Source organism: Salmo salar, chromosome ssa01 (genome assembly GCF_905237065.1).
Source record: "Salmo salar chromosome ssa01, Ssal_v3.1, whole genome shotgun sequence".
In the NCBI taxonomy this organism is placed as follows: Eukaryota; Metazoa; Chordata; class Actinopteri; order Salmoniformes; family Salmonidae; genus Salmo; species Salmo salar.
The window spans coordinates 143340130-143353372 of NC_059442.1; the positions used below are offsets into that span (position 1 = coordinate 143340130).

At 43.9% G+C, this 13243-nt stretch overlaps 1 protein-coding gene across 1 annotated transcript; it reads left to right on the forward strand.

Moving 5' to 3' along the window:
* Window positions 1-2404: 2404 nt before the first annotated feature.
* On the forward strand, window positions 2405-8675 carry LOC106566171 (nodal homolog). The gene is given in 4 exon segments (XM_074112237.1): window positions 2405-2488; window positions 7292-8041; window positions 8175-8253; window positions 8256-8675. Coding segments are annotated over 4 exon segments (984 nt in total). The 3' UTR covers window positions 8327-8675.
* The last annotated feature ends 4568 nt before the right edge of the window (window positions 8676-13243 follow it).

Sequence of the window (13243 nt, forward strand, 5' to 3'; positions counted from 1 at the left end):
AAAAAGAATGCAAAGAAATTATACAGTTCCCTTACAATTCCATCTGTCAAATACTTGTTATTACCAATACTGATAGTCCCTATGATTCAGGATATACTGAAAGAAAAAAAGCACCTATTTCCTGTGAAAAAGTGTTTCTAACACATATCCTTTCCCTGCAATTTCCTCCTTGAGATTTACACCATCCTGTTGTGTTTTCTCTGAACTGTCTCTGTTCTCTAGGTCCAAGCCACCTGGACAATTACAATAGACCCCTCGTCTATTATTGGGAACCTTTCCTATAAATACACAGCCAAAATAAATGATCACCAAGCAGGGTTGGTTGGGATCATTTATTTGAACTTACTCACTTTGAAAAAAATACAAATGAAATGAATGAGACGAGATGGTATTGACAACAACTCTGTCTCGTGAAAAACAAAGAGTCTGTGATGTCACAGATATGCGGACAAACCATCATATAATTTAATATCTGGGGGCCTGGATATGACTAAGTTAAGCATAAACAAGATTGGCATAACATGACTCATGTCAGACTAGTTTGTTCAGAACATTGTTAGCCCGTCTAGAAAGAGATACACTAAGCACACGGCTGAGTGTGGTTGCTCTAATGGCCTTTAGGTTTTCATCAAAAAGCCCTCCAAATAGATCAACAAGTGAGAAAAACATGTTTGATTCCGACCAGTGTCTCCAAGAAGCTCCAAGACACTCCAAACACCACTTAACAGACTTTGGCCAGACTGCAGACACTATCAGCTATGCTACTGCTACAATCATCATATTCCTCCCATCAATATAAATGCAAATTGTACGGCCTGGGGGCTGTGGATTATGGGTTATAAATTGTGTGTGACGCTGTAAAAGATTGTTGACTCATTAAAAGTAAAGGCAATTGGCAGGACTAACAAGACTGGTATAGTTCAGAAAACTTTCAGAAACATTGCTGGGAGTCTCGCAAAGCTTGCAGAATGCTTGCAAACTACATACAGAGAAACCTTATAACTTTTCTGAGGCAAAGAAAGATACTTCCCACTGTGCACAAACTGGTTAAATCAATGTTGTTTCAATGTAATTTGTCAATGTATTGGAAAATATATTGGATTTCATAAAAGTCATCAACGTAAACTGTTGTTTTGATGGTGAAATTTCAACCACAGGATTATGTCATCATGGTAAGCAATTTTCAACATTGACAAACCTTGTGTAAAATATGTTGAATTTGTACTTTAGAAACAACGTCAGATCTTCAATGTAATATCCACTATAAGTGTCACGCCCTGACCATAGAGAGCCCTCTGGGTTCTCTATGGTGTTAGTTCAGGGCGTGACTGTTTTTTTCCAGGTATTGTGTTTCTATGTTGGTAGGTGTGTATGGTTCCCAATTGGAGGCAGCTGATAATCGTTACCTCTAATTGGGGATCATACTTAGTGTTTCCTTTTTCCCACCTGCAATGTGGGATATTGTTTTGTATGAGTGCCTATGTGCGCTACATTTTTCACGATCATTATATCTTTGTTGTTTTGGAAGTTTCACTATTATTAAAATGTGGAACTCTACTCACGCTGCGCCTTGGTCCAATTATTTATACAACGATCGTGACAGAATATCTCACCATTACAGGACCAAGCAGCGTGCCCAGGGGGTGAAGTAGAGTTGGACATGGGAAGAGATACAGGGTGGATGTGAGACCCTTCCTTGGCGGAAGTCGCCGAGGAGTAAAGGAGGACAGCGACGACGCCGGGGTCCGTAGCCACAAACAGCCCAAGGGCAACCCCAAGTTTTTTTGGCGGGGGGGGGGGCACAAGGGGTGGTCGGCCGAGGAGAGAGCCAGAGGCCATCTGGGAGTCGATGGAGCAATTTCAGGAGGGTTATCGGAGAGAGGTGTTGGCTAGGAGTATGCTGCAGCGCAGGTGTTTTGAGGAGCGTGTCATCAGTCCGGTGCAACCTGTGCCGGCTCCACGCACCAGGCCTTCAGTGCGCCTCCCCAGTCTGGTACGTCCTGTGCCGACTCCCCGCACTCGCCCTGAAGAGCGTGTCATCAGTCCGGTGCAACCTGTGCCGGCTCCACGCACCAGGCCTCCAGTGCGCCTACCCAGTCTGGTACGTCCTGTGCCGACTCCCCGCACTCGCCCTGAAGAGCGTGTCATCAGTCCAGTGCAACCTGTGCCGGCTCCACGCACCAGGCCTCCAGTGCGCCTCCCCAGCCCTCCAGTGCGCCTCCCCAGCCCGGTACGTCCTGTGCCGGCTCCCCGCACTCGTCCACCAGTGCGTGTGTACGGTACGGAACCTCCAGCGACGGTTCACAGTCCAGAGCTTCCAGCGACGGTTCACGGTCCAGAGCTTCCAGAGACGGTTCACGGTCCGGAGCTTCCAGCGACGGTTCACGGTTCGGAGCTTCCAGCGATGGTTCACGGTCTGGAGCTTCCAGCGACGGTTCACGATCCGGAGACTCCAGCGACGGTCCACGGCCTGGAGCTTCCTGCGCTGGTGCCATGGCCGGAGCCTTCCACTGTGCCGATGCCCAGTCCAGGCACGGCGTCAAGTCCCGCTTCATGGTCGGAGCCTTCCTGTGTGCCGGTGCCCAGTCCGGGCACGGCGTCCAGTCCCGCTCCATGGCCGGAGCCTTCCTCTGCACCGGTACCCAGTCCGGGCATGGCGTTCACCCCGGCTCCATGGCCAGATCTGCGGTCTGAGCGACTGCAACGTCCCGCACCGGAGCCGTCACCGACGCTAGTTGCCCACAATAACCCCCCCCCCCATCTAGTTTCAGGTTTTGCGGTCGGAGTCCGCACCTTTGGGGGGAAGTACTGTCACACCCTGACCATAGAGAGCCCTCGGGGTTCTCTATGGTGTTTTAGGTCAGGGCGTGACTGTTTTTTTTCCCTAGGTATTGTGTTTCTATGTTGGTGTGTGTGTATGGTTCCCAATTGGAGGCAGCTGATAATCGTTACCTCTAATTGGGGATCATACTTAGTGATTTCTTTTTCCCACCTGCGATGTGGGATATTGTTTTGTATGAGTGCCTATGTGCGCTACATTTTTCACGATCGTAAATAAATATGTTGGGTTCACATCTCCATCTCAACCAACAATTCCCTGTGGCTCACTTGGTAGAGCATGGTGTTTGCAACGCCAGCATGGTGTTTGCAACGCCAGGGTTGTGGGTTTGATTCCCACGGGGGGCCAGTACAGAAAAAATAAATATATATATATATATAAAAAAAAAAGAAAATGCATGGTATGAAATGTATGTATTCACTACTGTAAGTTGCTCTGGATAATAGCATCTGCTGAATGACTAAAATGTAAGAATATGACTCAATCAAATCAAACTGTATTTAAAGTGCATTTAAGTTTGATTTGATTTAGTCCTATTAATTAACTTGACGTGAATCCAACATATCAATTTTTAGTTTGTAGACAAAATGGAAATAAAGCCGGACTCAGTGGCACAGACGGAATTATCCAAGCACACATCTTCAAATGTTGATATTTGGTTGCGTTGACAACCAAACTCAATATCACTTTTGCAATACAGTAAATATCCATTAACTTGTCATTAATTTAACAAATTATATGATGGATTCAGGTCTCCATCTCAACCAAAAATAAAAGTTAAAGAATAGGATTAAGCCAGTGGCTCAGATGAAACTATACAAACAGTAGATACATCTCCTTTAAATGTTGATATTTGGTTTCATTGTCAACGAAACAGAATTCAATATTACTTTTGGTAATACAGTAAATAGCCTAAAGTTAAGACTATCTGACAAGCTAATGTAACAGTATTTACTCAACTTTTAAATGAGTAACACATCCCTGGCCACATTGAGGTTACTGTAACAATAAATGTCTTATGTAATCATAGAAAGCGTACATTTTCAACATAGCATGCAAATGTCGCAGGTCTGTGGAGATCTTCACAAATGCTATAATAATCTTTGCAGAATCTCCAACGGCATTGACCACTTGTACCTAAATTATCTAAATTGCAATCCAGGTAATTTGGTTGTGCTATTAGATGAACCACAGTGATAACACATAAAATTGTATAAATAAACAAAATATCTAACGTTATATTCAGATTTGGACTTTGTTGTGTTTTTAAATTGTTGAAAGCGTAGTGATATCACATTTAGGTGACAACTAAACCAAAAATCAGACATAGATTTTTCATTGGAATTTGTTTTTGCTTTTTAGATGGTTGAAAGCATAGTGATAACACATTGGGAATTCAACTAACTTTTGACTGTATTTTTGAGTGTGTGAAAATAGGTTGTAATCTCATTCAACGTACCAACCAAATATTACTCAATTCTCCATGTTGAAATGAAGTGGTGTGCCCAGTGGGTTTGTTCTCTGGGGTTGAGGACGTACATGTAGTGAACATGTCTCAGCTCTGTAATCTCAGCTCTCTACAGAATCGTGACAGTGGGGCACCTAGTGATAATAGCTCAGTTACTCACTAGAGGAACAATTAATGATAGTCATGAATATGATACACTGAGTGTACAAAACATTAGGAGAACCTGCTCTTTCCATGACATAGACTGACCAGGTGAATCCAGGTTAAAGCCATGATCCCTTATTGATGTCACTTGTTAAATCCACTTCAATCAGGGTAAATAAATGGGAGGAGACAAGTTAAAGAAGGATTTTTAAGCCTTGAGACAATTGAGACATGAACTGTGTATGCGGTGCCATTCAGAGGGTGAATGGGTAAGACAAAATATTTAAGTGCCTTTGAATGGGGTATGGTAGTAGGTGCAAGGCACACCGGTTTGTGTCAAGAACTGCAACGCTGCTGGGTTTTTCATGCTCAACAGTTTCCTGTGTGTATCAAGAATGGTCAACTAACCAAAGGACATCCAGCCAACTTGACACAACTGTGAGAAGCATTAGAGTCAAAATGGGCCAGCATCCCTGTGGAACACTTGACACCTTGTAGAGGCCATGCCCCGACGAATTGAGGCTGTTCTGATGGCAAAAGACGGGGGTTACAACTCAATATTAGGAAGGTGTTCCTAATGTTTCGTATACTCAGTTTACACACACACACAAACACCACTCCCTCCCAAATGAATCTTTATCAAACAGCGGTCTAACTGAATTGAAGTTCCTATCAAAGGGCCCAGTTTCAATTGGCTGCTCCTCTCCGCTCAGTAGATAATTATCCCTATTATTCTGTTGAAGCAGGGGCCACAGGAAAGCCCTTTAATATTTTATAGCCTAGCCCCCACCCACCACCACTATAACTGGTTCTGTCCATGGAAATGTAACCCATTGTAAATAAGTATTGGTCAGTTCACCAGCGCATATTATAGCACTGTAGAAGCTTTCATAATCCCCTGGGCCCCTCACTCCTTCCAATGAACACACACATACTCTCTCTTTCTCTCTCTAAATTACTCATCAGAGAGGATTAGTAATGCTTCATGAAAACTAATAAAGATTTAAATGTATTTATAAAGCCCTTTATACATCAGCAGATGTCACAAAGTGCAATACAGAAACCTAACCTAAAACCCCAAACAGCAAGCAATGCAGATGTAGAAGCACGGTGGCTAGGAAAAACTCGAGGGTGCAACAGGTCAGCACCTCAGGAGTAAATGTCAGTTGGCTTTTCATAGCCAAGCATTCAGGTTTCGAGAAAGCAGGTGCGTTAGAGAGTGAGAGTAGAAATCAGCAGGTCTGGGACAGGTAGCATGTCCGGTGAACAGGTCAGGGTTCCATAGCTGCAGGCAGAACAGTTGAAACTGGAACAGTAGCATGACCAGGTGGACTGGGGACAGCAAGGAGTCATCAGGCCAGCTAGTCCTAAGGCATGGTCCTAGGGCTCAGATCCTCCGGGAGAGGGAGAGAGAATTAGAGGCAGCATACTTAAATTCACACAGGACACCAGATAAGACAGGAGAATTACACCAGATATAACAGACTGACCCTAGCCCCCCGACACACTATTGCAGCATAGATAGTGGAGGCTGAGACAGAAGGGGTCGGGAGTTACTGTGGCCCCGTCAGATGATACCCTCGGACAGGGCCAACCAGGCAGGATATAACCCCGCCCACTTTGCCAAAGCACAGCCCCCACACCACTAGAGGGATTTGCACAGACCACCAACCTACTACCCTGAGACAAGGTTGAGTATAGCCAATGAAGATCTCCTCCACCGCACGAGCCCGATTCCAATATGAACTGAACTGTGATTTCAGTTTATGGAGAATAGTGTGCAAAATTACAGAACATCACAAACAGGCAGCAGTAATACACACACAGGGTGTGGCTGACTGCTCATCAGATTGTTGTTGACTCATAGCCACACATTGCCCCCTGCTGGATAGATCCGATAATAGATGGATCAGATGCCACATCCGTTCAGATCAAGGTGTAGCTTACATGTATGCCTGTGTGTGAGGTGGGCCTATGGGTGAAACAATAGCCTCTCACCATACAACTCACAAAACTGATTTAACATGATTTATTGAGCTCATATTAAGGATCCTTGGCTCGGTCTATACCTGTATCACAATTAGGCCTACAATTTGTTTTTATTGACCATGAATAATTGTTTTTTTATTGTCCACTGAACAGTAGCCTAGCACATATTGCAGATTGTTGATTTGATCATTGATTAAATATAGTCCAACACAAGACAAGCTATAAAAATATATTTGTAATTTTAATTAATTTTTTATCATGCGAGGACCATAGAATTTTATCTGTGATGGGATAAAATAGGTTATAAATACTGTGGTTATAATTAGCCTATCATATTGTACGCCTAGTGTAGGCCATAACTCTGCGCCCTGACATTTTATTTTCGTAAAGAGAAGTTGGGTAAATTGTTGTCAGCTTTCTCGATTTCCTAACTAGGTGAAAAAGAGATGACTTTCTTTTATGACGCGTCATCTAATAAAAGTGGCATGGAGTGATCAACTCACGTGTTGTTTAGTCCCCATTAATCAAAGTGCAATGTTCAACTACTAATCTGTTTAACTAATTGTCGCGGTTCCTTACCAAAGAGATCTCTAATTTACAACACTCAACGCAGAAGTATTTAAGTTTTCACACGTTTCCCACTCCAAAGAGCCGTTGGTTTTGATACACAACACTTTGACAGATTTAACCCTTTGAGCTCTCTGTTCTCCGCTGATCACACCATCTCTCAGCAGACAAGTAGGATAGAGCTCCTTCTCCCAGCTTGTCTCCCAGTTGAGAACACCTCAGGTGAGATATGCTGTCTGCTGGAGTAAGAACACTTATAACAACCCTGTGTCTTTCTTTGCAAGTTCTGTCATGCGACGGGCTTTTGCCTGCAAGTTTTGCGTGCAAGTGAGAACATCAAGCGCTCCGAGCTGCGGATCCGCCTGCCTACCTTCTCTACCTCTGAGCATGTCACTGTGGACTTGTACCCCTCTCAGAGTGACCGCTGCTCCAGCCCACCGTGCCCAGAGAGCCTCTTCCTAGGATGACTGAGGGCAGAGCCCAGCTCCCTGACCGCCACATCCAACTGGAGGGTGTTCAACGTCACCACCCTGCTCCGCTACTACTGGCTGCACCAGGGAGGCTCCGCACCTGGCCATGAAGAGGGAAGAGCAGAGAGAGAGGAGGGTCTGGAGAGCGTCCTGCACCACACAGCCGACCGGGTCATGATGGTGGTCTTCTCCAAGCACCAGACAAAGAATAGGGCCCCCACCCTCATCCGCACCGCTGAACATTCCAAGTACGTCACTCTGGACCGGGAGCGAGCTGGAGCTGGCCCTGCTGTCAGCGTAGAGGGAGGAAAGGGAGCCCGGCGCAGTAAGAGGCACGGGCATCACCAGAGAGCAGGAGCGGCTGGGGTGGCCCCTGGCGTGGCCCACACGGAGAAGAGGAAGGGCCCGCTGTGCAAGAAGGTAGACATGTGGGTGGACTTTGACCAGATAGCCTAGAGCGAGTGGATTCTTTACCCCAAGCGCTATAATGCCTACCGCTGTGAGGGCAGCTGCCCTACCCCAGTGGACGAGACCTTCACCCCCACCAACCATGCTTACATGCAGGTAAGACTACCAACATTACATTATCACTGCTGAAAATGTACATGCTTGATTTGTTTCCTATTACAATATTGTATGATTTCCTGTTTGTTTGTGAATTCACTTGTACTAACATCTCTTTTTCTTCTCTTTCCAGAGTCTACTGAAGCTTCACCGCTCAGACCGGTTCCCGTGCCCGTCCTGTGTGCCCACCCGCCTGGTCCCTCTGTCCATCTTGTATACGAAAACAGCGAGGTGCTGATGCAGCACTTTGAGGGCATGGTGGTGGACGAGTGTGGCTGCCACTAATCAGCGTCTGCCAACATGAACACCCCATAGGCACTTTCCTTCCCAGAGAACATCACTCTGTACCCGTTTCTGCTCGACCTGCAGGCCTCACAAAGACAGTTGGGGTGCAAATGTGTGGGCTCACTCTGAGTGTAGCCTCAAAGTTCAGGGCTATTCTAGTAGGGCAGCTGCTGCCTTCAGCCATGCTAAACTATATGGGTGTACTGGACACTGAAGCAGACTCTGAACACAAGCACTGAAAAGGATCAAGAGAATCACTCAAAAGGATTTTAAACTGAGATCTCCTGACTGCATACATGTATTATGCATAAGGACTCATGATTGAGACAATAGCAGATACAAGGACAAATTTAAGTTGCCATTGTCTATGCTGACCCCTAAAGCGCTTTAATTCCACTGTGTGACCTGGTAATCATATGGTATAAAAAAAGAGTACATATTCATATTATTTCATAAAAGATTAAATATCTTTAAAATGTCACTTGAACCTTTTGTTTAATAAATCCTCAATTTATTTCAGTCTGCGTCTATGGTTTTCACAGGACTTGTATTTTTTAACAACATGGGATATTTTTGAAAGTCGCATACTCTTATTATATTTAATAGTAACACGAAAGGATAGTTGAAAGTATGTTTGTCTTTTATTAGTTCCTCTGGAGAAAAATAATTCTGCAAAATGTAGCCCTAGTTTTACAATCAACAACGTATTACACGAATACAACTTAACAAAGAACCAGACAAAGAACAAGCCTGAGAATGGTATGCTTACAAAATGCTACTGGAGAAGACTGAAACATATCATTCAAATGCTTCATCTTTAAGACAGGATAATGACTAACAATTAATAAATAATATTAAATCAATAGAGGAGAGATTGTATGTACATTTTTTCCCTTCCTGAGCGATTAGAATTATGACTGCACATAATAATGCAGCACTTCAATAATGCAGTCGTCATTCATTTCAGTATGCTGTGATGTTTCCAAAAAGACCGTTTAAACATGAGTCACGCTTTCATTGTCATCCTCAAGGCTCCAGATCCAGCAGATCCATCAAATGGCTAAATGTCCATTTCAAATTGAGCATCCTCCCCTGCAAAAACAAGATGAAAGCAAAAACATGATGAAAATACTCATCACAAATGACACAAAATCTCATACACACACACACTCACACCTACCCTTAGACTCTTACCTGCACTCTTGTCCGCTGGGGGATTGTGGTTGTTGGGGATCTGTTTGGGGTGGGCTGTGTCATTCGTAGTGTTGTTTGAGAGGGGGTTAGTTACCCCTGGAATATCAGGAAGACAGAGAGGGGTGCGTGTCAGAGGGGAGGCTTGACACTACAGGAGGAACTTCCGGTCGTAGATGATTTGTGTACCTGGGTGGGTTTGGTGGAGGTCGATCGACAGTGAGAGAGATCACAAACAGGATTCTGTGTTTCACGTCATGGCAGCAGTGTACCTGTGAATGTGTTACTGACCCACATTGGATCTCTGTCAGGCTTCAACAACCAGTCACCATTTATCTGTTCAGCATGTGGCCAGATGAGTTAAGTGCCAACATTCCCACAACCTGCTAATGAAAGGGGATTGGTTAGAGACCATGCTCTGAGCTATATTCTTTATATCTGTTGTCTTTCACCTTGAAATAGTGCCTTAAACAGGATACAGAAACTTGTAATTGTTCACAGAGAAAGGTTTTAGCACTTTGAGTGTTTGTTTGGTAGCCAAGTGCTTGACAGTAAGCCAACATATTTCCATAGTGTGTCAATGGCAGTGGAAGGAAATATATAAATAGGATAGAAGTTTAGAGTAATAAACAAGGTGCTAATTAAGCATACTGTCACAGGGGTCGTGAAATGGAGACCAAGATTGCTTCATCTGTGGATCTGTTGGGTTGGTATGCCAATTGGAGTGGGTCTAGGGGTCATACTAAAGAGTGTTCCTCCTGGTGTTGTAGAATACTCTTGATGTAAGGGGTGCGTAACCGGTGGCAGGGAAGTCAGACGCAGGAGAGCAGAACTAGGTAATAGCCGAAGCAGTTTAATAGCAAAAACCAACGGCTTAAAAAGTAACAGGACATGGGTACAAAACCCGTCGCGCACCAGTCAAAATGTGCACAAGCACTTACAATAAACAATCTCACACAAAGACATGGGGGGAACAGAGGGTTAAATACACAACAAGTAATTGAGGGAATTGAAACCAGGTGTGAGGATAAACAAGACAAAACACATGGAAAATTAAAAGTGGATCGATGATGGCTAGAAGACCGGTGACGCCAACCGCCGAGCGCCGCCTGAACAATGAGAGGACCCGACTTCGGCGGAAGTCGTGACACTTTGTATTCTTGATGGTGACACTGTGGGTGATAGGGATTCCCCAACTAGTAGTCTGACTCCCAGTACCTGAAGACATCCTTCAAACGATGAAGACAAACTACTAAACAGCTGTAAACCATGCACTTCGTAAACAAGATCAAATGTAGGCCTATAGCTGCTGACGGCGAGAAAAATGTGCATCTAAATGTCACCGTTTTTCTTGACATTCAATTGTTCATGATCTGTCGTAACTGCTTGCCCTCCACGTGCCTCCAATACACAAACAGCAAGTGGCGCTCCTCAAAACAACACTGCCAGGAGTGCCAGCTTTGATTGGCTGAAATACTGGAGATGTCATTCATGTTTAAACCAAAGAAGGGAGAGGTTACAGCAAGTTGTAGTTTTATTTAATCCTCTAACTGTCACACCCTGATCTGTTTCACCTGTCCTTGTTATTGTCTCCACCCCCTCCAGGTGTCACTTGTTTTCCCCAGTGTATTTATCCCTGTGTTTCCTGTCTCTCTGTGCCAGTTCATCTTGTATGTTCCAAGTCAACCAATTTTTTCCCGTTCTCCTAACTTTGCTATTCTCCTTTTTCTAGTCCTCCCGGTTTTCTAGTCCTCCTGTTTCTTGGCTCTGTACCCGCCTGCTTGACCATTCTGCCTGCCTTGACCTCGAGCCTGTCTGCCACTCTGTACCTCCTGGACTCTGAACTGGTTTTGACCTTTTGCCTGTCCAGGACCATTCTCTTGCCTACTCCTTTTTTGGATCATTAAACATCTTAGACTCCAACCACCTGGCTCCCGTGTCTGGGTCTTGCCTTGTGTCATGATACTAACACCCATGTAGAGGAATATAAAATAGCCTAAATAACTATGTAAACTGGAAAAATGAAGATAACAATATCCCTGTGAGAGTATATGTATAGCCTATGTGGGCTATACATAGTCTTTGAAACAAGAATAAGATCCACTCTCTGCCTGAAATGTTTTGCACCAATGTAATTACCTTTATACCAGTGGAGGCCATCCTTTTCAGTGAATTTCATTTAAAAAAATTGTACATTTAAAAAGTTATCCTTTTTAGATAAAACTATCCTAAATATAATCACTTCACCCAATAATTGATTAAAACACACTATTTTGCAATGAAGGTCTACAGTAGCCTCAACAGCACTCTGTTAGGTAGCACCCTGGTGTAGCCAGAGGACAGCTAGCTTCCGTCCTCCTCTGGGTACATTGACTTCAATACAAAACCTAGGAGGCTCATGGTTCTCACCCACTTCCGTAGACATAATTAACACAGTAATTATAACAACTTCCAGAGGACATCTCCAGCCTATTAGAGCTCCTGCAGCACGAACTGACATGTTGTCCACCCAATCAATGGATCAGAGAACGAATCTAGTACTGAAAGCATAAGCTACCGCTAGCTAGCACTGCAGTGCATAACATGTGGTGAGTAGTTAACTGAAAGAGAGAGAAAGACAATAGTTAAGCAGTTCTGGACAAATGAATTTCTTCCATAATGAAGGAGAAGCAAGCAAGAGAGAGATGCGAGAGACTCCATCATGTTTTTCACTTACTTAGCTAGCAAATGCGGCTAGCTAGTTTAGCCTACTCAAACACCCTGCTCAAATAGAGGGATACTATGTTAGCTAGCTGGCTATGACTATCCAACACAACACTGGAACTTTTCTAAGTCAAGGTAAGCTTTTGGTTTGACCAATTTATTGCCACCGGGGCCCGCCGGTGTAAGTGCTAAACTGCTTACTGACTGTACACTGTAACGTTACTGCATGATTGTAGCGGATTTACTAACTCGTTAGTTCTATTAGCTATGTTGACTATGACTTTACTTTAGATAATATGGTGACAACGATGTAGGCTGTGTGTACCGGTTATAATATGGTTTGGCTTGGAAAGTTTGTTTCGCCTGGTCACATACAGCTGATGTGTTGTGCATTGAAGTCCACAAATGAAAGGAAAAGGTGAGAGGAGGAGAGTGCATAGATGTGAGAAGAAATACAACGTGGCTGCTATGAAAGTGTACTGTGTTTACGTGTGATCAGGGGTGTATTTATTCCACCGATTCTGTTGAAAAACGTTTCTTAAACGGAAGTAAATGGAACAAAACATACCTGAAATTGTCCAATAAAAACTCTTGTTTGCAACTGTTGGACTAATGATTACAGCCTATATCAGCTAGATGCAGGCAAGAGTGTGCAAAGCGGTATTGAATGTGTCACTGTCTGTGCATGTGTCACTGTTTGTCACCTCAAATCTTTCTCTCGACCGGTGTGCACCTACGTTGTAAACTTTCATTCATAGGCTAGGTTGTAGCAACCTCATGATGGGTATAAGGAAAATTAGAGTATCATGTAGTAGCCTAAACCTATCACTGTTACATTGAATTGGGTGAATGGAAAATGAATGACAGTCATCCAATATGCTGTAAAAGAAATACGACCATGCTCATGAAAAAAAGAATTGTCCTCCCTCATCTTAAACGGCACCGACTGCCACTGCTTTATACTGTACACATGCCCATAGAGTTACATTTCCAAACGTACATCAATTTACATTTGATTCTCAA